The 24,047-nt window shown below is 48.0% G+C and overlaps 1 protein-coding gene across 2 annotated transcripts; it reads right to left on the bottom strand.

Moving 5' to 3' along the window:
- Positions 1 to 409: 409 nt before the first annotated feature.
- CCDC63 (coiled-coil domain containing 63) lies at positions 410 to 23,559 on the bottom strand. 2 transcript variants are annotated; one of them, XM_075898701.1, is made up of 12 exons: positions 23,422 to 23,559; positions 18,967 to 19,066; positions 18,014 to 18,180; positions 17,093 to 17,282; positions 14,578 to 14,697; positions 13,424 to 13,605; positions 12,448 to 12,629; positions 9,026 to 9,246; positions 5,454 to 5,528; positions 4,118 to 4,310; positions 2,589 to 2,786; positions 410 to 628 (listed from the first exon to the last, which is right to left on the bottom strand). In XM_075898701.1, exons 2-12 carry the CDS (start codon positions 18,979 to 18,981, stop codon positions 513 to 515), a joined length of 1,659 nt encoding a protein of 552 aa, XP_075754816.1. In that variant the 5' UTR covers positions 18,982 to 19,066; positions 23,422 to 23,559; the 3' UTR covers positions 410 to 512. The 2 variants fall into 2 exon arrangements, with proteins under 2 accessions (XP_075754816.1, XP_075754815.1); XM_075898700.1 differs by having other exon boundaries at positions 18,967 to 19,061.
- Positions 23,560 to 24,047: the final 488 nt, after the last annotated feature.

Here is a 24,047-nt window from a genome sequence, read left to right as displayed (position 1 = left end):
TGCTCCAAGAGAAGGTTCATCTCTGGTCTGAAACACCTGGAAGGACAGCATCAGCCTTCCGGTTCATTCTGTGGGAACTTTAATCAGCAGCCCATCTGTTCTGTGTAAACATTGAAGATCCAATGGCAACTGGCATAGGCAGAAGAGATTAAAAAAAGTGAGGTCATACCTACCACGGGCCATTAACTGCACCAGAACTTTGTGACACAGAGGATATTAGTCCCAGTGCCATGGCCAAACTGTTATGAACTATTGTTAGACAGCTGCTATCCTGCTTTCCACCTCAGAAGTGGTCGCATTTCATTATATGCATAAAGTTCTTAGGGCTTTGTTTTAAGTCTGTAAAAGGTGTTGATAGCCTGTCAGATGGCAAAGGCTACTTTAAATCAAGACAGTACTCACATTCTTCAAATTTAAATTTAGCTTTGTTTAAATTAAGCACAAAATCAGATTTTGATTTCAAAAGAATTTAGAATCTACTATTTATACCCAATACATTTGCTTTTCCCATTCTATATCATTGTCCCTCTCCTCTTCTCTTTGTCCAGAGAGATCCTACTGGACTTTTCCTTCTCAACGTTCCCAATAATCAGGTTGCGCAAACTGTCATGGTCCAAAGGCCCATCAACTGTTTCAAAAGAAATTGGGATTAGAGTGAAGAGTCTCTCCAGAGCTTCAGTTTACTTGTCACTGTACTTGCTACAAGCCCACAAATTCCAATAACAGCATCAGAAAGCTGCTAATATCATCCCCATTAATAACAAACAAATCCAGGGGCCCATGGAGTTTTACCCATTTATGTCAGTGTTAAACACAGGCCCTGCTCTGATACTACATTTCATTCCCACGGCCAGCAGAGTGTAACATTTCTAAGTCCCCAGACTGTCAGAAATTTGCCCACTCTAATAGATTGATATGAAGTGATAGTGATATGAATCCAGGTTCGGCACTAGGGGTGTTAACTATAGGTTATCTTACTAGTCGAATAGTCGATGGAATTTCCACCGCCTTGGCATTTCAAAGGGACAGCGCTGCACAGTTGATCTTAGGCTCAGCTGTGCAGCACTGCTCCTTTGAAGTACCTCTTCTTCTCCCCCCCTTTGCTGCTTCTATCTGATAGAGGCAGCAAGAGGAAGGGGGGAGAAATCGATTAGTTGACTGGCTATCCGATAAGCACTTGCTTATCAGATAGTCGACTAGTCCTTAACATCTCTGTTAGGCACTGGATGCTTACATCTACTAGGGACTACACCAGGAACTCTAGGCATAGGACAATTCCCAGCATTGGCCCCATCATAGGAACAATGGGCCTGATTCTGTGATTCCACTCCTGCATTAGGGGCAGCAGCAGAGGTGATTTTTAGCCACCTTTGCTTCCCTATATTTTGGGGATATAAAGGATCCTATTTTATCCCTGATTCAATTTAGAGCAGCCCCAGGGCTGCTCCTAGGCTTCATTCCCCTGCCCACTTTGGGTGCATCTACACTGCACTCTTACCTCGAAATAAGCTACTCAATTTGTGCTACGCAAATTGCATAACTTATTTCAAGGTAATTTTGAAATAGCTTATTTTGAAAGTTGGCATGGTGCACACAGCACCAAATTTTGAAATAAAGTGCTATTCCAAAACATCCCTTAAGCTTCATGGAGCAAGATTTACAGGGACGTCGGAATAGCGAGCCCATTATATTTTGAAATAACGGGCACACTCTAAAAGGTGTAGAATAGCTATTTCAGAATATTTCCAGCATCCTGAATTAGCACCACAGTTTAGACGTAGCCTATGAGCCCAGGGAAACAGAGCCCAGCCATAGTGCATGGCACTCCATCCATCCCATCACAGGAGCTGGAAGCTGAGCCCTTATGCATACCGGGAATAGTATCATAGCATCTTTCCATCCGCTTTAAGGCTTCTTTATATCAGAGCAATGTAAAAGGGCCTTGGCATAGTTGGGAACCAGTCCCCGTGAGATCTGTCAGAACAGTTCCCCAAGGGAGTTGTGAAAGCCCCATCACTCACGCAGGGCCGGCTTGAGCCACTCCTGCACCCCAGGCAGTGGGAATGAGACGCATGAGTGGCTCTGCCCCCAGGCGCACGGCGCAGGTACAGCCCCCTGGTGTGCTGCACACCTTACAGCTGCAATCGGGCACGTGGCACCTGATGGCAGTTCTAAGGGGCGCTGCGTGGCCCCCGGCCCTGGGCGTGCAGCACCTCATTGCAGTTCGAAAGGACGCTGCACAGCCGGGCCCCTTACAGCTGCCATCAGGTGCCCCCCCCCATAGGTTGGCGCCCCAGGCAGCTGCCCGGCTAGCCCCCACCTTAATCCAGCCCTGCACTCAAGCCATTTCAAGTCAGGCTAGACGGAGCACTACCCAAGATGGGGATTTATTAACAAGTGGCTTGGGGGGTTATAATCCTTTTCCACTTCTGACTACTATGACCCTGCCATTTGATTCACATTCCCCATTCTGTTCTTTATATGGTCTCCTTGCTCCCACCCCAGCCAGGCCGCTGCTCTCCTTCTGTTCCTGGGCATGAACACGTTTGAAAGCAAGTGAGACTGGACAAGAAGATGTGAGTACTTACAGTCCTCTAGGTTCTCTGCTATGTGCTCTATGGCAGGGGATGCAGGGGCTAATTTTGCTGCATCCATACTTTTAAGGAGTCCTATGCCATCCAAAAATGGATTCAGTAAAGGCTGTGAATCCTGCTCTCCCTCCACCTCCTTGTAGCGCAGAAAGGATTCAACGAGCAGGAGATCATTGGTCTTCTTTTCTATGACACCTACAGAGGACAGGTTGAAGCTGATGACACCCCAGATCAGGGTGGCCAGCTGTACAAACACCCAAAACTGAACATCGCTTACCCAACCTTCTTCTTAAGACCCAGCCTCTCTCTTGCTCTCTCCCACCCGCACTCACTTTCACCAGGCTGAGGCGGGAAGCTGGGGTACAAGAAAGGGGTGAGACCCCAGCTGAGAGTGCAGGCTCTGGGATGGGGCCACGAATGAAGGTTTCAGGTGCAGGAGAGGGCTCCAAGCTCAGATGGGAGATTGAGGTGTGGGGGCTCCAGCTGGGGGGGGTCTGGGCTCAGGGATGGGGTCAGGGAGGAGAGTTTAAGGTGCAAGAAGAAGCAGGGTTGTGGCAGGAGTTGGGGGGGGGATGAGGGCTCCATCTCGGGGAGTGGGTGGAAATAAGGGGTTTGGATGCAGGAGGGTGCTCAGGGCTGGGCCAGGGGGTTGAGGTTTAGGCATAATGCTCTGAGAGGGAGGCTGACTGTGGGAGGGGATTCCAGGCTGGGGCAGAGGATTGGGGTGTTGGAGGAGGTTCAAGATAAAGGGTCCCAGCATGGCTTACCGTGGTTTCCAGGAAGCAGCTGCCAGGTCCCTGCAATCCCTAGGTGCATGGGAGGCCAGGCAAGCTCCATGCACTGCCCTCACTCTCACAGATGCCACCCTGACAGCTCCCATTAGTTGCAGTCCCCAGCCAATGGGAGCTACGAAGCCAGCACTTGGCCAGGAGCAGCACATAGAGCCTCTTTGGCTGCCCATGCACTTAGAGATTGTAGCCACACAGAGCCAGGGAAGGAAAGAGTTTGTCTTAGCCCCTGGCTTCTGCTGCACCACCGACCAGACTGTTAATGGTCCTGTTGATGGTGCCAACCAGAGCTGCCAGGGATCTTTTTCAACTAGCTGATACCCCAGATCAGGTCCATTCTGAGACCTGCTGGTAGACAGGAGTCTGGGGTCTATTTCAAGCTCTTATCTGACATAGGTCACCACTGGTTAGGGGAGGCTCAGGTTTGTGGGGTCCTAGACAAAACAGACTAGACTCAATGCCCTGCCCCCCGCCCTCCAGAGAAAAGAATAGAACTCAGGAATCCTGGCCCTAGACTGCTGCTCTCACTAGTAGGCTACACTGCTTCCCAGAGTGCAGAGAAGAATCCAGGCTCCCAGACCCACTCCAATCGCTGGGGAAATAATAGAGCAGACCCCACATTCCCCCTAGAGGCATAAACATATGAATGACTTTCAGTGAGTTTGTCTGAAATAGTTTGGGGTAGGGGATTGTCACTCTAGTAACATTTGGGCGAAGGAAAGACCACTAACAACTCACCAAAATACTGCAGCAAATTCAGGTCCGTGATCTCCCCGCTCTCCCCCAGCTGCTCCAATATCTTGGTGTCATCACAGTCTATTTGCTTAAACAGAAAGGCCACTGCCGATTTGAGCTGGTCCAGGACCTTGCTGCTCTCTTTACAAGTGTACTCGTACAGGTTGGCCTCTTCGGTGGTCTTCCTCAGCTTCTCCTTTCAGCACAAAGCAAAGCCATGCCAGCAGCTAGTGAGGGCAGGCGTATTGGGCACAAAAGATGGACCCGAAGCAAACTCATTTTTCGGAGCCTCCCCACAAAACTGTGCCCATTTAAACACCCCAAACTCTGCTTGTAGTTTAGGCCCCATTTCAGTTTGGGTTGGAGGGTCCCAGGAGCATCTCCCTACAGGTGGTGAGTGTGAAAGACACTGAGCACAAACCAGTGTGGACAGGTATTGCGCCGATTTTATCTGTAATTCTTCTGCTGCTGGGGTCCCTCTCCTGGAAGCCCCTTGAGGATCCTACGACTGCAGGAGAGGAAGAGGCCGTGAGAGGTCTTGTAATCCAGTCCCTGGTTCTCCAAGCAGGACTAAGCACACAGGCCTTCACCACTAAGTGTACCCTGAAAGCCCATTTGGCAGAAGATACTCAGCAATGCTGAGAAATCAGGCTAATACAGGAGTGAGCAATAATTTTTGCCAGGGGGCCACATGGTCGCAGGCTGGCTCCACCTCTCAAAAGGGGCAAGGGCAGGGTCTTGCCTCCCCCCATATTTGTTTGGAGCCAGAAGCTTTGAATTAAAAACACAGCAAAGGGCTTGTGGCTTCCAGGCCTGCTGCTACCGCATGCCTGGCAGCTGCCCAGGGTTGCTGTGGCTGTTTAAAGGGTAGCATCATGCCCAGGAGCCCTTTAAATATCCACAGCAACTCCAGGTGGTTCCCAAGCAACGCAGTAGCAGTGGGGCCAGGAGCTGCACACGCATTAAATAGCAGCAATTTAAAGGGTTTGCAACTCCTGGCCCTGCTGCTACTGGAATTGTGCCGTGACCAGGAGCCATTTAAGTAGGGTCCTGATATAAACAGAGAGCAGCCAGATGCAGTTTACGGGCTGGATCAAAGTGTTAGGCTGGTCCCTGGACTGAATCTTGCCCAGTCCTGGGCTAATAGCACCCTACTTCCCCCACAGCATCTCAATAAGTTGAGGACCCTTGTGGCTTTGGGGAGGGTCACTTCCAGGGAAGAGTGAGCCAAGGGCTCTATGACATACACAGACTGGGCTGGAGTGACAGACAGTGCTACATACAACTCCTCTGGCTTGGAGGCACTATGGGGGCTAGGCTCTCCCCAGAGACTCCTTACCTCCATCTCCTTCAGGTTGGAGCTGCTTTTGTCATCAGCAACCTTCTGTTGGGATTTTAAGTGAAGGATTTCATTCTGCATAAATATGAGCACATGAGACTAATGATTAGGGCTGACCCACACTCCTGAGCAAACCATTTTCTTGGACTTTGTGTGTAGTAGTATCATTGACCACACTGTACACCAGCAATGACCATGTCTGTGGTGCACCCTCAGCTGGGCTCATTACAACAGTCCCTTCCAAAACCAAGTAGAGTCTCTCAAGGCAACAGCAAGCCCTAGCATTATTCCCTGCCTGTGTGTTGGAAGAGCAAATGGGAGAAAAGTTCTACTCTCTGCAGCAAATACCGTTATTCTGAGCTCGCTTCATTGCAGCTTGAAAAATGTGCACCCATTCCTCATGTGCGCTAGCATAAACCAGTGCAGGCAATACTGATTTACCCCGGCTGATGAGCTCATCTTTGGTGAAGAACTGGAACTCACAGGATCAGGGCTCATTCTCTGCCAGGTACCTATCACCTTAGGATCCCCATTGGGGGCACAACCATCTCTTTTCTTCTGTGTTTGCTCAGCACAATGGCACATTTGTACAGCAGTTGACATGCCTCTTAGGTACTACACAGATACAAATAATAAGACAGTGCCTCCCCACACACACAGTGCTGTGCCCATAGTGGGAAAGCCAGTGCACTCCTCTGGAATTCTTTAACCCAACTATATTGGTGTCTCTTGGATTTAGCTGGAGGACCATAGCCCTAATATCCAGGAGGACCAATACACCTGTGGCCCTGCTCCAAACTGTAGTGGTCAGCTGGAACCAGCTGAAAAATGTAAACTGGAGAATAAAATCACAGGAGATCATAAGCAGCCTTAGTGTGCTCTTCCACTCTAGGGCTATGTCTACACTGGCGCAATCTTGCGCTAGAGATATGCAAATGAGGCTAAGCGTGGAATATCGCCGAGCCTCATTTGCATATCTAATGAGCCGCCATTTTTGCGGAAGAGGCTCATGTGCCAGAAGGAGCTGTCTACACTGCCCCTTCTTGCGCAAGAAAAACCCTCTTGCACAATGCTGTTACGCTGATTATTTTCAGGCATAACGGCATTGCGCAAGAGGGTTTTTCTTGCGCAAGAAGGGGCAGTGTAGACGCTCCTTCTGGCGCAAGAGCCTCTTCCACAAAAATGGTGGCTCATTAGATATGCAAATGAGGCTCGGCAATATTCCACGCTTAGCCTCATTTGCATAGCTCTGGTGCAAGATCGCGCCAATGTAGACATAGCCTAGGAGTGGAAACAAATGTTCCAAAGTCAGCGTAACAGATTTGTGTTCTTTGCCCTCCATTGCTTGACAGGTGACTGGAACCACTACCTTGTGCCTGATGGATTGTTCAGTACCTGGAAAATGCAGGGTATAGCCACCTGGCACATGCTGTGTGTCATAAAATTGGAGGAGCTAAGCAGAGTGTGGGTCCTGAATGTTCAGTGTTCAGCCACAACGAACATGGGTACATCCCTATCATCCTGTCAGAATAAGCTATGCAATTTATGTAGCACAAATTGCGTGACTTATTCTCAGTCTAAATTGAAAGAGCTTTTTTTGAAATTTGGCACTGTCTACACGGTGTGGAATGAGAGTTACAGGGATGCCGGAATAGCACGCATGCTATTTCAAGAAATAGTGGGCGCTTTTAAAGATGCAGTGTTGCTATTTCAGGATACTTCCGGTATCCCAAAAGAACAATGCAGGCTAGACATACCCTGTGTTGTTTGTTCTTGCATTGGTTACATCAATTAGCCGCTGCTTTGGACCCATTTCTGAACAGTCAGCTCATAGTGACAGGAACATAACTATTTCAGAGGTCCCACAAGTAACTGCTGAATACATTGGGCCACATTCCTTTGCACCATGGGCAGCAGGCATAAGAGGCAGGGGAAGGCAAAACCTTCCAAAACTGCCAGCTTAGCCCTGCCCCCATTTCACCTCCCACCCTACCCTTCCCAGTTTCCTGGGGCTACCTGGGCTGAAGCTGGGGCCATGCCCCCAGTCCTCTGGGGGCCAGGAAAGCTCGGACTGGGCACCACTTGTACTGTGGGGTCGGGGTGGGGAGTGCCCACCATCCCTGTTCTCCAGGGAAGGTGGGGGCTGTGCTCCATTCACCATCCCCATGCTCCTGGGACCAAGGAAGGCCAGGGCTGCATGCCACCTTCCCTTCCTGTGCTGGAGGTGAGGGTTTGGCTGGGGCTTGCATGCCTCCCTGTGAGGGGGGTGGCTTGGCTCCTAGAGACCTTAGGTGGAATGGGTGTGCTGGGACTGGCCTTCTCCAGACATAGGTTCACCCACCACCCACAGTCTGCACAGATGTTGGCATGGCTGAAGTGGTGTGGGGAGGAGTGTTTCTCTCTCTGTTCTCAGAGAAGCAGCTCTCCTAACAGGAACCATCACAGCTACTGGGGAACACCTGGACAGCTGAGCTAAGTGTTAAGTCCTGTTTTTGAGTCTCTGGGAAAACCCCAGCTTGCTATGTGCAGCATGGGGTGCCATTTGCTCCTGGAAACAATCCTTTGTAGCAAAGTAAAACCTCTGAACAGCTTCGTGATTCCATCCCCCCCCCCCCCCCACCACCACCACCACACACACACCCCCCCACACACACACACACCACGCCTAGCCATTTGATGGGTCCCTGCACAGGTCTCAGTCTTTGGTAGGCTGAGAGAGTGCTCCATAGAATCCCTTCCAGCATATAATGCTTTTATTTAATTAGAAGGCATGGAGGCTGCAGCAGCTATGGGCAGAAGTGAAAGCACATAAATGAGAACATCATGCCAAAGTTGCAAAGAGGCCACAGAACACTCCACTAGCCTGTCGAACAAGATTATACAATGGGCAAAGTGAGCCCGTCACTAGTAGCTGGGGTGTGGCACTTATTCAGTATGAGTTTGAATGTGATGAAAATGTTGTGGCAGGTGGGAAGCCAGGTTCCCCAGGCAGGACAGAAATAGCTCTCACTGACAGAGCTAGAAATTCTGCTCTCCCCCACCAAAACCTCAAACCAGGGCCAAGCCCTGAAGTCCTCCATCCATCACCTCTCTCACAACACTAAATGGGAGTCTCACCCAGGCAAAACCCTAAGACAAGCCTCCAGGGACTTGACCCCACCCAGCAGAAATGTTTGCACCATTAGCTGTCACATTTCTGTCCACATTTCCAGTAATGGCCATTAAAAACAACATTGGCTCAGCATCTCCAGCAGCAAACACCCTCAGCTCTGTGCAGCTATGGGATGTCACTTTCTTGCAATATCTCCTCTGGGTGCAAGATGGCAGCAATGAGACAATGATTCCACCTCCTAGACCAAAGTTCTTTTTTTATATATATATATATATATATATATATATATATATATATACACACACACCCCATTTACGTTCTGAAAGTCACACACCCACTGTGGGATCAGCAGCTGAGGCCTTAGCGTGGGCAGCCACAGCTGCAAGATCAGAAAGAAGAAAACCTCATGCTGAAAGAGAAACAGCAGTGTGAAGAGTGTAACAAAGCAGCCAGGGCTCACCTGAATGTCCTCCGTCTTCTTCTGCAGCCTCTCCATTTCGTTGTTTAGCTCAGTGACATAGCTGAAATATGCAAAGTTCTTCTCCTCTTTTTCAATGAAATCTGCCACCAGCTGGCCAATGTCCCCATTCTCGCTCAGCTTCAGCAGGCGCATGTAAGCTACCTCATAGCTCTCAAAACTTTCGCCTTTGCTCTTTTTGGCTCGCTTGCTTGCTTTAAGAGCTGGAAGAGACCAAAGTCAACATGGCAACTGCTGGGCCAGCAAGTTACCTGAGTTTCTTGTTATTTCATCCATCCCATTGCTGTAAAAACTCAAAAGGATTCACTTGAAAACACCGTGGATTAAATTCATGGCCCAGGAGGGGAAAGTTGGGCAGTGTAGAATGCAAACTCAAGAAGCCCAACAAAACCAACAAGCTGGCTAGAGAACAGTACATGCCAGAGAGACCAACGGAGCTGATTTGTAGAAACCAAAGTTATGTCTACACATCAGCTGAGGGCTGTAATTTAAAATTAGCAATGTGATTGGGTGCTCAGGTGAGCTCCACAAGGGCAATCCTGCCCAACATCCTGGTGATGTACGTAGCCCTAGCCTCCAGCCAGGCCACCACACCACTGAGCAGAACTAGGGTGTGTACATCTGTGTGACCTAGGATGACATTTCCCAGCTGCAATGTAAACACAGAATAAGAACACCCAGGATGCAGCACATGGCCCATATGTGCCTGCAAGGTAACAATCTAAGTGGAGGATGAGAATTTCTCCCAGAGGATGACAGGAGAAATGACCTGAACTAAGAAAGAGGAGACAGATTTTTCCCTCGGGTTCCACCAGTGCCCCCTCACTCAATTCAGCTGAGGTGGAACAAAGAAATGAGTAGGCCTCCTCCATGGTGCAGTGAAGCTAGACACCATTTCCCCTCTCTCACCACTATTGAAGAGACCTCTCTCCAGCACCTCTCCCTCAAGGTGTTTGCTGCCAGGCTACTGTGGAGTTGGGAATCAGGGGAGACTCAAACCCACCACCCTGTGCTCCCGATGCTGAATCCCACAGAGCATTCCAGAGCCCACCCAACCTTCTGAGGGACCCTTATCCTGTGTTTGTTGTCTGGTCATCCCACGGTGCAACAGGGTTTGAACCCACCACCCTGTGGCCCCCAGGCAAGAGCCCTATCCCCAAAGTCACTCCAGAACCCACTCTACTCCCTCCACCTTCAGCACCTCCCTTATACTGCTTTCCTAATGCAGGTACCAGGTCCATCCCTGGGGGCAGCCGGTATTGGCTGCCAGGTCGCTGCCTTGGTGGGTGAAGTAGGGGCCGGGGGATCTCAAGTCCAAGGGACCCTCTGCAGGTAAGGGAGGTGGTGTGGGTACTTGAGTGGACTTGGGGATACAGTATTTGCCTGGGGACAGCAGCGTGGTGGGCTCAATCTCTACTCACTCAGGCAGCGGCAGGGCAACCAATACTGGGTGGTGCTCCATGGATGGAGCTGGCTCCCACATTAGGAAGACAGGATAAGGGAGGCACTGAAGGTAGCAAAGTGGGGTGGGTTCTGGAGTGGCTTAGGTGCTAGGGCATTGGCTTGGGGAGTGCAGTGTCCTGCCTGCCCTGGGGAGCAGTGGTGGGGAGCTTGAATCCTGCCTGCCCTGCCCACCCTGGAATGACCAGACAGCAAACACAGGGTAAGGGACCTTAGGAAAGTAGGGTGGGTTCTTGAGCAGATGTGCAGGGTTGGGGAGTTAAGTTCTGCCCACCCTGGGAGAGTCTGGACAGCCAACACAAGCTGCCCGAGGGATGGAGCTGGCTCCTGCATTTGGAAAGCCAGATAAGGGACCCTCTGAAGGTGGGATGGGAGGTTCTGGAGTGGCCTAGGAGATTCAGCAGCTGCAGCACGGGGTGGTGGACTTCTGAGTCCCAACCTCCTACTCCACCTACCAAGGCAGCCACCTGGCAGCCAACACGGACAGAGCAGGCTCCCACATGAGAGAGGCAAGATAGGGGAGGTGGAGTGGCTTACTGGATAGGGCCGGGGGAGCACATGGTGGTGGGTTCAAGCCTCTCCCCAGGAGCTCAGGTCCCTCCTCCCACCTTGGAAATGACCAGAAAGCCAGCACAGGATAAGGGACCCTCTGAAGGTAGAGCAGTGGGATGGGTTCTTGAGTGGACTAAGGGATACAGCATTTGCCTGGGGAGTGTAGGGTTGGGGCCTTCAGTCTGAGCCAGCCAACATTGGCTGCCTGAGAGATGGAGCTGGCTCCCATATTAGGAAAGCAGGGTAAGGGACTGCAGGGGATCTCCAGTGAACTTGGGGATGGGGAGCACAGGATGGCGGGCTTGATTCCAACCCCCTCAGGCAGAGACAGATAAACTTTGTCTCCTGCATCAGAAAAGCCAGATAAAGGAGGCTCTGAAGATTGGTAGGGTGGATGTGGTAGCTTAGAAGATAGGGCCTTTGCCTGGGGAGCACAGGGTGGTGGGTTCAAGTCCCATCCCATATAAGCAGTTGTCTAGCTAGCACTCCTGCATTTGTAAAGCAGGAAAAGGGACCCACAGGAGGTGGGGTTGGGTTCTAGAGTGAACTAGGGGATAGGCCATTTTCTTGGGAAGCACAAGGTTGGGGGTTTGAGTCCCACCCACCCTGGGTGCTGGATAGCCCTACCCAGGGATGGAGCTGGCTCCAGCATTAGGAAGACAGGATAAGAGAGGTTCTGAAGGGAGGGTGGGTTCTGGAGTGTCTTAGAAGATGGGGCATTCTGCTGAGGAATGCAGGGTGGTGGGTTCCCCTTCCCCCACCAATATTGAAGAGACCTCTCCCTCCCTCTGCTGCAAAGTGCCACAGAAGGAGAGAAAGAGAAAGATGGGCTTGAGGCTGACACTGGCTGCCCAGTTATACAGCTCAGTGATGGCTGCCTGGTTTAAATCAGCAGTTACACCATGGAAGTCAATGACCTTATCCTGGTGTCTGGTGTGAGTGGAGAATCCAGACTATAATGTGTCTGTATCGTGGGCTATATCCAAGCTTCCTCTAAGCCAGTGGGATTTTTTCCAAAGACTTCAGCACTAGCAGGGTTTAGTCATCTGTCCACAGAAGTCCAAATGGCCTTTCATATCAGCATTATGTGAATGGACAATGCCACCCATTCTGTGGGAGAGAGCAGGGGTGCTCCCTGGTCCCCCATCTCAGCATCCCCACCCCTAACACCAAGATTCAGAGCTGGGGTTATTGGAGTTAAGGGTATTGTCGACAGAACCTCTCTAGAAAGAACCAGGCTAGACCCTGGCCTGAGAGGGTTATAAACATTCTCCTCAGAGGACAAAACCTTGCCGACTGAGACCATGAGATTTTATGCTGAATCACATCAGCTTCTGCATGGGATATTTTTTATTTATTTATTTTTATTTGTTATCCCAGACCCACAGTACCTTCTTCCCTTTTGGACTGATCCTCAAAGTCCGAGCGATCCACTAGTTTGATGAGCATAAAGGCTTTCAGCTTGGTCTCGTGGTCAAAGACACGCTCCAGTTCCCTGAATTCCACATTATACTGTGCAATGTCTTTGCAGCGCCTTTCCTTCATTGCGGAAATCCGCGCCAGGGCCTCCACCCTAGACCCCACCAAAAATCACACAATACTACTCGTGAAACAGTGAGCTTTTTTTGTGCAACAATCCAGACACAGGTTCACGGACAGACTGTGGGTCCTGAGCAGCATGGCTCAGAAGAATGGGGTATCAAGTCTTTCCCTCAAGGACACTGGCTAGAATATGACCAGTGCAGCAGGGACCAAGCGCTGTGCCAACTTGGTGGCTGGTTGGTGGTGCTTGGGAAATGATGTGGTGTGGTTCAGTTTTCATGGGGCAGGAGTTCACCGCCCTAAGAACCACAACTGCCATTGGCCCTCGCAGGTCCCCCCTAGCCCCTGTCTTAACTAAGAAGACAAGTGTTTGATTGGGCCATTGCTCCTTGGTCCTGGCAGAAGCACATTGGTTACATGAGTAAAGACCTCACTGCTCTACCTGTCCTATGGAGGACCAGAGGAACTCGGATTCTAGTCTATACCCATCACTCAGGCCTTTCCTGCGCACTAGAAAACTCCCTTAGGCCCACATTTTCACAAGTGGATTTTAACTCTCCTTCTGGTGCCCCGCTTCAGACATTAAGGGTCTGATTTTCACAGGTCCTGGCCCCCACCGCAGCGGCTGAATGGGAGCTGCCAGAGACCAACCCTTCTGAACATCAAGTCTCGAGTATTTTAATACTGAGCGTGGGAAATCAGTAGGCACTTTGTAAAATCTGATCCTAAGTGGATATTTACTAAGGGGCATCTATGCCCTGGAGAGCAATGCCAAATGTTCTGCCAGGAGCAAGCGTGGCCTCTGCCTTTTCCTCTCCCACTGACCGCTGCTCGTATGCTTGGGTGGACTGCTCAATTGCCGTGTCCATTATTTTCTTCTGCTGGTCGAGTTTCCTATGAAGTTTTGAGTAGAAGTTGTCAAAAATAGATTTATGAATCCGCAGATTTTCAATCTCTTCTCTGAGGTTGGCATTCGTGGTCAGGATGGTATCGAAATGGACGGTGACCTGGGGAGAAAGATTTCAAAGGAAATGTCTGTATGGGAGGCAGGACAGGAAAGAGAAGCCCCATTATTCTGGCTCAAACTCTGTACAGCAGAGCACGAACACAGCCCAGAAAGTCTCTAGCCACGACTTTGGCTACCCTGGTCTTTAACACAGCACCATAGTCCACCGTGCCTACAGGAGACACCTCTTGGGTCAGGATGGAGTGGGAGCTGTCGTGATAGAAGTCCACTTGCCCTATACTAGAGATGTTAAAAAATGGTTAATAATGCAACCGTGTAACCATTCAAAATTTTAAGGCTTACATGGTTACATGCTGCAGGCTCTGCGGTATAAAACTTACACTGCAAAGCCTGCAGCGCAGCCGGCTCCCTGGTAGCGGGGCCAGCAACCAGTGTGCGCTGGGAGCCAGCTTACTAGCACATCAGCTCCCAGCTGCCGACCCCACTCCTGAAGAACTGGCTGCTGCCCTGCACTGCAGACTCTGATACCAAGCCTGCAGGGCAGGAGAGCCATGAACTCCCAAGAAGCTGTGCGCACTGAAAGCCAGCTTTTAAGCATGGAGTAGTAGCCAGCTCCCTGGGAGCAGGGCCGCCAATTAGTGTGTAATCATATGGAAACCAATAAGCTCATGTTTATCAATTAACCATTTAAACTGTTACATTCTTATAACCCTACCCTATACGATTGACTGCGATCAGCTTTAATTTGCTGCAAAAATAAGTGTAGCCCTGAGAGCACCTAAGAAATCACAAAGTTTGCTCTTGGACAGAAAAATTCGAAGGAGCCTTGGACATGCACTATACAAAAAGAGTGATCGGGTCAGTGAAGACAGGCAAATTCCTTTTCATTGCTTGGGTGAACCAGCAGTGCTTGAATATTCACATTATCTAGCTCATAGAAAAACATAGTACATACAGGTAGTCAAGGAGCTACAGTGTAAAATGTACCAACAGTACTTAAGGAACTGCTTACGTTGTTTAAGCGACTCTCCAACATCTGAATCTGTTTTTGCAGCCATTTGCCATCGTACGCTTGTTTCACCTTTGCTACAGTCAGTTTTTGTTTTTTGATCTTTTTTTCCATCTCCATTACCTTAAAAAAATCATCTATCTTTACATTCTGGATTTTAGTCAGTGTGCTTAGCCAATATAAATACCCATGTGTTGACCTGACCTTCAGTCACCTAGGTCAGTAATGATCTTACATTTATAGAGCAGCTTTTATCCTCAATAATCCCTCTTTACAGACACTGAAGTACAAAGTACAAATAGGAATCTCTTTATTTTTATGTCACCACAGAACTACAGGTACCTCCAGAGTACACCAGCAGCTGTTTAGGGCACAGCAACACAATGCAACAGAGTAGAACAAAAAATTAAGAACATTTTAGCGCTGTAGCTCTTCATGGTCCACTGCCTCCTATGATCTGTAGAACCCTTCCTGAAGGTGCTTATAAGGAAATGTTTGGGGAAATGGTGAATTTGGAGAAACTTCCAACACAAAGTAGTTAAAAGAATGAAGCAATTGAGGGGCACTGAAACTGACCACTACCACCATGAGCTTCAGGTGATAGCTGAGTTAGTCTGTTACAGAAAAAAACAACAAATGGTCTGGTAGCACTTTATAGATTAACTGGAGTCATCTGAAGAAGTGGGCTGTGCCCACGAAAGCTCATGAAACCATCTACATGTTTTGTTAGTCTATAAAGTGCTACCAGACCATTTGTTGTTTTTTTCCCTACCACCATGATGGTCAAGGTTTCCATACTGGCTCACAGGGAAAGGTGCTACCTACTACATCTCCCAAACCACTTTTACAGCATTTGGGTGTTCCTTGGTCTCCTCTTCAAATACTGGCCAGATCCAATTCTGTATCACCTATAAGAGCTGAGGGTATTTCACAAGCCAATTACACAGAGACAGAGTGCAGAATTGACATTTATCTGCAAATTTGTTTCCCTGGACTTGAACAAAGATATTAAATGGATGTTGCATTATAAAACCATCCCTGCATTTAACACTAAGCTAAGTATGGGACACTCCCAGCTCACTCATTTAGCCTCATTAGTACCGGTACTACAATTGACAGGTAGCTTTTTTTCCCCCGCTTTTTATCCCCACACTCTTATAAATTTTGGGTTCTGTTATTTCCACTACAGTTCATCTGAAGAAATGGGTTTTGTCCATGAAAGCTCATGATACTTTTTTTCCCCTAAGATACCAAAGGACTAGTTGATGTTTTTAAAGTTACAGATTAACGTGGCTACCCCTCTGAGATTTACTGTATGTATTTGGTTATTGTTTTAATTTCACATTTAACAAAGAAATACCATTTTGTCTCTTTTCCATAAAAAACAATGAGAGCAATGGTGGGATAGGGAATATTCACCAGCAAATCCCATACCCCCCTTCCTGTACTCAGGCCACCCCCTGAAGCAATAGTGGTGTACAAGAACACAGGGACCAGAGTAGAACCAAAAGTCACTGGGCAAACTCTATAATAGGCTGTATTAGGAACATAAGAGGGCTGTGTCTAGACTGGCCAGTTTTTCCAGAAAATCAGCCTCTTTTCCAGAAAAACTTGCCAGCTGTCTACACTGGACACTTGAATTTCTGCAAAAGCACTGACTTCCTACTGTAAGAAATCAGTGCTTTTTGCGGAAATACTATGCTGCTCCAGTTCGGGCGAAAGACCCATTTGCGCAAAACTTTTGCGCAAAAGTGTCAGTGTAGACAGCTGAGATTTGTTTTGTGCAAAAAAGCCCCGATCGCGAAAATGCGATCGGGGCTTTTTTGCGCAAAAGCGCATCTAGATTGGCCACGGACGCTTTTCCGCAAAAGGTGCTTGTGTGGAAAAGCGTCCGTGCCAATCTAGACGCTCTTTTCCGAAAATGCTTTTAACGCAAAACTTTTCCATTAAAAGCATTTCCGGAAAATCATGCCAGTCTAGACGTAGCCGTGGTGACATCATATTCCAAGGCCTGACCTGTTACATTTTATATACAAATACTTCGAACACAAGATTTGCCTGCAAACAAACTGTAGATAGGCCAGTACCCCTCCCCCCCGTCTTTAATTATTTGATTCAGAGATTTATTGTGGCTTTCAGACTAATTTGATCATAATCCTATGGTTATGTTGAGTTAGAGCAAAAGCCTGAAAATGTATTGCCAATGTAAAGTCTGATGATCCCGCAGATACTTATCTAAGTAATTCTTGTTTCTGCCAGACGTCCTGCTTACTTTATTGGCATTACTCAGATAAGACTTACTCAAGTGTGTAACAGAAAGCAGTACTGGGTAGCAATAATTGAATTGCTCTTTGGCCAAGCTTTGAAATGTGAAGACACTTGAAGCTAAACAGCTGCATAGCTGCAAAGCAAAGAAAGAGCTACCATCCTAACTGTGACAGATAAATAGGATGTTGCTCATTTTGTGGCTTTGCTGATGAATATCATGTTTATCCATTTAACTATTCAGCTACTCTACCTTATCATCAAGTTCTGCTATCAGAGCTTTTGTTGCTCTGATCAGAGAATCATATTCCTCTTTGGTTTGTAAAAGAAATTTAAGTTCCATACAGTTTCTGTTATCCAGCATCATATTTCTCTGTGACTTTGTAAGGCTCAAGAGCAATGCAATCTCTTCATATTCCTGCTTCAGTGAAGATATTTCTTTTCTGTAGAAAAATTGATAAAAATGATATCTGGCACTTAGTATTTTCAAAGCACTGTACAAACATCAACTATTTAACCCTTGCAATTTTAGCTTCATGCTTTTAAAGAGGGAGAGATTAGTTTAGACAAATTATTTAAAAACTATATGAAAGACATTGCTCCAAACAAAAACAAATTAAAACTTTTTTTTTCAAAAATGTATAAGCTTTATAGCCTAGCTTGCATTTAAAACCACCCAATGATTTCAAAGCGAGTTCTACATAAGGAAGAATTCGGATCTAAATAAAGGGTCTCTAATTATTCTATGCAAATATATTAATTATGTGAAAGCAGGACATTCAAAAGATTATCAAGAGCATAGTAACCTATAAATAGCTCAATCCTGTATTTCTTGTGTATCCAGTATTCCCAAATGACACCAGGAGACAAACCATTGCTGGAGGATTGGGCCCAAAGCTTATAAATGTGTGCTTTGTGGCCCTCCAGTATTGTGTAGTATGTGAATCACAGAGGGTCATACCCCTAGCTGATGCATGCTAACAAAGTTCTTTGGAAGTCAATGCAGCTACATCATTTTACACTAGAGCTGAGAACCTGGCTCGGGGTGGTTTTAGTGTAACTGCTCCAGGCACAAGTGAGAACAGAATCAGGCCCACAGAGGATGTGTGCAGCCCACACTCAGAGGCGTCTTTTCTTTCTCTCTGACATAGTAGGCAAATGAAGCTGCCCTTACTCCTGATGGAACATATGCTGTTGCGTTTTCACACCAAAAGACTTCCGACTTTCTACCATGATCCGAAACTGCTGCTGTAGCTTCTGGAGTTCAGTCTCAGCCATCTTTTCCTTCTCCTTCTCAGTGAACTCCGAAGGGTCGCTTCTGGACTGGGACTCTTTCCAGTGCTGCGGAAAGGGGGCATTTTTGTCAAAATCTTAATAAGTTGCCTAAGAAAGTATAAATACTAACTCTGAGTACCTATGTACACAGATATGCCTTCCGTTAACAAACACTAACTAGTCTGTCCTTGCAACTGTGCTGAGCTAGTGAAGTAGTTCCATCCCTGTGTTACGGAAGGAGAACTGTTCTGTTGTAGTGTTTAAAACCACAGCAATATTAGGTCTGGCAGCTGACAGCAGTAGGCAAAAGGTCTCCAAGGTCTCTAGGAAAGCACATGCAGAAGCAGCAATTGCTACACCCTTTAAAAGACTGTAGCATTATCTATCAGCCTGCATAACTCTAGCAGTTTTCGAGTACAGGAGTCGTGCGTGGTCCTGGCTGTGATACTCCTCCAGGTCTGCCAAATGCTACAGCAGGCACTAATGCTGCTTTTCACCTGGAAATCCCAATTTCTCTCAGGAGAGAAAGACAGAGATGAGGGGCGAGGGCTTCCAGAACCTTCTTCGCCCAGTTCCACAAGCCAAGCCACCATTACAATGCGATGACCTAGGGTCAGGCCACAGCAGTGTCTGGCTCCCAGCCCACTGCTCAGATCACTAGACAATCTTTTCCTTAGATGGCCAGCATTTATTCAGACAAAGTGAAATCCTGGCCTGGGGATTTTGGACACAAACTTCAACGAGGCCGGAGTCTCATCCACAGTCTTCTCAACAGCTGTGGGAGAGAGTTTGTGCTGTTTTGCTCATACCCCTCCCTACTGCCTCTGACATTGGCTTTGGTGATTTTTTTACCTGTGAACCCTTCATGGTTTCCTGTTGCTGTCAGCCTTCAGTTCTGGGCAGATACAGCGATAAGGTAAACGTGGTGAATGCTCCCTCCCGAGAAGCTGCACTTAAAGAAAAAATAGAGAATGAACCAGCTATATCAGCAGATTCCTTGACCTGACTCAGAATTCAGCCTGTCTCCCTTCCCAGCCCCAAAACCCCTTTATTATCTTTGGCACATGAGCAAATAATCACAGATGGTTCCATGCCGAATAAAAGAAGAACTTTTGTAGGGATGTCACTGTGAAACATGTTCCTCCTATCCAGTTTATAATTAGGGGAAGAACAGATGGTTCAAGCCTATTCCAACCCATCGAATATCTAAGTTTCCATAGAAATCATAGCAAGGGCTCATGTTTGCAGAGCAGCTGCACGATACGTACCATGGTCATGGTGACGAAGGGGTTAAAAGAAGACTGGGGCATCAGATTCTGCCCTCAGCTATGGGAATGGATCTCTGACTGGCTTCAGCAGGAAAAGTGATGGCAGATGTGAGGGCAGAAGTTACCCCCAAGGATTTTCCCCTCTTCAAATACAGCCCCGAGCATCATTAGTCATCAGTAGGGAACAAATCCTGTCATCCTTCCTTGAGCACTGGCTGCAATGCAAGGTTGCAATGCCAGAACTAAAGGCCAGATTGAGCCTGTTTTTTATGCAAAGGAAGGGAGATACAATGGTCTTCTTTGCCTGCCCGTCACTTGCATCAGAGCCCAACCCTGTACTTTGCTCCTTCTCTATTCCTCCAGGCTCATACCTGATGACCCAAAGAGCAGAGGGAGGGCCATTAATCTGCTCCCACTTCACACCACCCTGTATAAAAGGTGCTATATAAGGAACTCTTCCCCAGCAAGTTCTCAGAAAGGCCATCTGTTTACTGGGACTCAGGCTGAGTGGGGTAGCTCTTCCTGCTCCTTCTTAAGGACTGTTGCATTGCCTTGCTATCAAAGCCCAAAGAGCTCAGCACATTGGATGATGAGTGCCTCAGAAAATCTGGCCTGGATCGGGGTTCCTGGATTGGGGCTGAGCTGCTGTGAAAATCTGTCACCACTTGTAAGTGCTGAACACTTGAACACCTGTCCTTGTGCTCCTTTGAAAATCTGAGCCTGACAAACAAAACAGTGCTCGTGCTGAACTTCTAACAGCATCGTGTCAGTATCTAATACCCCTTTTCTGTACCCCAATGTTTCAGGGACTAAGAATGGTATGCAAGGTCCAGGGCCATCCTCACCCACATACAGAATATGCGGCTGAGATGGGCACCTGAAAATATGGAGTATCGCTGGGTCTTAATGCCCATTCACCTCCTCCTATCACTGTTCTGTGACTCTGCTTCCTCCTGAGAAGATCTAGTTAATTTAAAAGTGAAAAGACCTGCCAGGCCTATTAGCAGAACATTGTGAAAGAGCCATTCAAATGGTAATTACTAGGGAGTTACTTCAGAATAACTCCCCTAATTTCCAAATAACATGTGGAGTGTCCACACAATCAAGCCTGTTATTTCAAAATAATAATTCCTGTTTTCTACAAGGAATAATGCTTATTTTGAAATAGTTATTTTGAAATAGTGACAGTGTGGATGCGTCACTGCTGCTATTTTAAAACTAGTCAATTAGCCCGTCATAAGACGGGATTTTTAGGTCTCTCCTCCACATCGGTCTTCTCTCCTGAGCCTCCGGTCTCTCACTCCATGTCTCTCTCCCACTCCCTCTTCCTCCTCCTACTGCCTCCCCTTTGTGCTCTCTCAGCTCTCCTCCCCCACCTGCCTCTCACTTGGAGGACCACGGAGCCCAAACGGCCGTTTGGGCACCATGCTCCCCATGCTGCATAGGGGGTGTGGAGCCCAAGTGGTCACTTGCCCCACTTGCTCCCGCGTGGCGGCCCGGCTGAGCAGCGCAGAAGTCAGCTGAGCCCCACTGCGGGAGGCAAAGGGGGGCGGAGCGGTGACGTTCACAGCCAGGGGGCGGGGCCTGGAGCCGCTGTCACACTGCACATCACCACCCCGTCCCACTTTGCCTCCTGCCGTGGTGCTCAGCTGACTTCTGCACCACTCAGCTGGGCCACCGTGGGGGAGCAAGCGGAGCAAGCGGCCATTTGGGCTCCCCCATGGCGGTCCGGCTGAGCAGTGCAGAAGTCAGCCAAGCGCCACGGTGGGAGGTGAAGGACATGACTAAGACAACAATGCCAACCAGAGGGAACAGTTAGGGAGGCAACAGCGCCGCCCAGAGGGAACAGCCAGCATTTCAGAGTTACAGAGTCACAGACATTGGGCTACTATATATAGTAAAACTCCGATGGTCCGGCATCTGATGGTCCGGCACTCCTGATAGTCCGGCACCATCAGGAACCCGGAAGTGCTCTGAGCAGCCAGACCATTGGAGCTGCTCTGCCCCCAGCTTCCCTGATTCAGCCGCTGCTAAAACTGACCAGCGGCTGAATCGGGGAAGCCAGGGGCAGAGCAGCTGGAGTGCCGCTGGGTAGGTCCCGTAGCGCTGCCCCTCGGGGCTGTGGGACCAACCTGGCAGCACCCCAGGTGTCTGGGGTATGGTGGGGGGGATGCCACCCCAGACTCCTCATAGCCCCCCCTTCCGATAGTCCGGCATATTTGATAATCTGGCACCCCCTGGGTCCTAAAGGTGCCGGATTATCAGAAGTTTACTGTATATGATAATTCCTTCCCAGAGTCATTCAAAGTAATTATTCCCCGGTGCTTCCTGGGGCTCTAAATTGAGGTAGCACATCCACATTAAGGGAGCCTGCCTTGGACTAATGTCAAGGCTTCCCTGTAGTGCGGACCTACTATTTCAAAATAGTTTATTTCTGGAATTATTCCAAAATAAGTTATTTCAAAATAATTTCCTAGTGTGGACATGCCCCTAGAGACTAAGAAAAATATACAGTATCATGGGCTTTTGTGAGTACCCCTTCATCGGATGGGTCTTACCAATGAAAGCTCATGATACTATATATATTTGCTAGCTACAGGACTACTCATTGTTTTTAAAGATACAGACTAACATGGCTACCCTTCTATGAATTTACTGTGTTACTGTACAGGACATGAGTTTAAAATTCATTTTTAAAGTATTTTATTAGTATGTTGCTGAAGATTATAAAATCATATCTAAAAAAAATCATTCCTCCCAGTCTGGGCTGACATTAAGCATAGGAGCACCAGTTTAATAGTACCATGTAGGGCCCGTTAAATCCTAAGGACAGTCCTGGCAAGGACTGTGAATATATTGTAATAACTGGAAGTCTCTATCTATGCTCAAACATTTACAGATACTCTGCCACAAACTGGTCTATACTGAGAGTTAATTCAGATTAAGGTAGGTGTAAAATCACAGCAGCCTAGCTATTTCTGAATAACTCAGTATATAGGCAAACCTTTACAATTAATCTGTAACTTTATTGGTAGAATTTATATTCTAGTGCAACTGCTAAAAAAACAGAAGTAATTAGAAAATATTTGTCCACTAACATGATAAAAACCTCAAAAAAGGTAGAACTTTTTCACCAGTTGTGGATTAAAGTAATTTCATTCAGTATACACTTTTTATCTTTGAGACATTTTTTCGTGCACACATACTGACCCATACTGACAACCTCATACCACGCTAGAGTGTAACAAATCTAAAAATCAGGATTAGTCCTTGCAGAAAGGGCTTACAAAACTGCCCATTAAAGCTTGGGCTGATCACAAATGATTATCAATAAACTTAAATTGAGGGCCAGACCCAAAGCCCACAAGAGTCAATGAGCATCTTTCTACTGACTTTAATAGGCTTTGGATCATATGTTAACACTTTTATCATCAGATACCATTTCCTCTTTATAAAATTCACAGGATTTCAAGATAGATTCAATTAGGTGGGGGTGTTGACCAGCCCCTGGAAGGGGTGCAAAGGTTTCCTCCCCCAGGAAAGCAGTGTTTTTAATAAATGGCATTTACAGCAACTGGGGCTACATCTAAACTACAAAGAAAAGTCGTAAAAGCTTTTCTTTCTAGAGAGGCTTTTCTGAAATTTGGTGCATCTACACAGCGCCAAATTTTGGAAAAACTTGCTCTTTCGAGCCATCCCTTCTTCCTCGTGAAATGAGATTTATAGAGATGGTGAAAGAATGCGTCCGCTTTTCTGAAATTTTTTTTGGAAAAGCAGAAGTGTTCCTTGGATGCGGCATTGCTTTTCCAGGATACCTCCACATATCCCAGAAAACCACTGCAGTCTAGACATAGCCTGGGTGTGTTCCCAATGAGGAACAATACCTTTTGCTTGAAGAGCCAGGGCCACCACATTTGCAGAGGTAATGGAGAGAAGAAAAAAGGCCCCACCCCACGCCCCAATGCCCTGTGTGTCTCCCTGGCTCTTCAGGGGCCACCCTCGCTGGCAGCCACCTGTTAAGGCAGCAAGACCCACTCACCCCACTCTGCTGCTCCCAGGCTCCTGCGGCAGATGGCCCCAGACAGGCAGTTTCAGGACGTGGGGTGACTACGCTGAGTGCTGGCTGCGGGAGCCTGGCTAAGGTGCTGGCTGCACGTAGGGCCACAGCTCTCCTGCACTCCACAACCTGGAATAGAATCCCAGGACCAAGAGTTCCTTGTACAATGGGTCCCCTTTATGAGGTGGCTGACTACCATTGGCTGCCCTGCACATTCGCACCCGGGGAAGGGGTGGGAGGACATTGTGTCTGCAGGCTTCCACTTCACTCCCCTTTTATTTTTTCTTTCCCTTCTTTTCCTCTTCCCCTCTTCTCACTGCTTTCCCTCCACCCCTACTTGCCCTCTAGTGGCTCCCAGCTAGCTGTGAAGGTCTGAACCCTACTCTCCAGGGCACAGCTTGCTGCAATGTGCCTTCTAGGAAGACAGGGTCTTCTGCAGCCCCATGGGTCACTCCTGAACTATTGAATGGACCCTCAGCACAGCAGTTTGCTGTTGGCCTAGCGGGCTCCTGCCTTGTCCACTTTAAAGGACCTGTCCCTACCTAGAGGGGACACAGGAAGGACTTATTAAGGGAAACACACATTTTGTGATTAAAAAAGGCTTTGAA

Source organism: Pelodiscus sinensis, chromosome 15 (assembly GCF_049634645.1).
Source record: "Pelodiscus sinensis isolate JC-2024 chromosome 15, ASM4963464v1, whole genome shotgun sequence".
Lineage (NCBI taxonomy): Eukaryota > Metazoa > Chordata > Testudines > Trionychidae > Pelodiscus > Pelodiscus sinensis.
The sequence above is the reverse complement of the archived record's forward strand: the minus strand, read 5'-3'. Positions and strand labels throughout refer to the sequence as shown.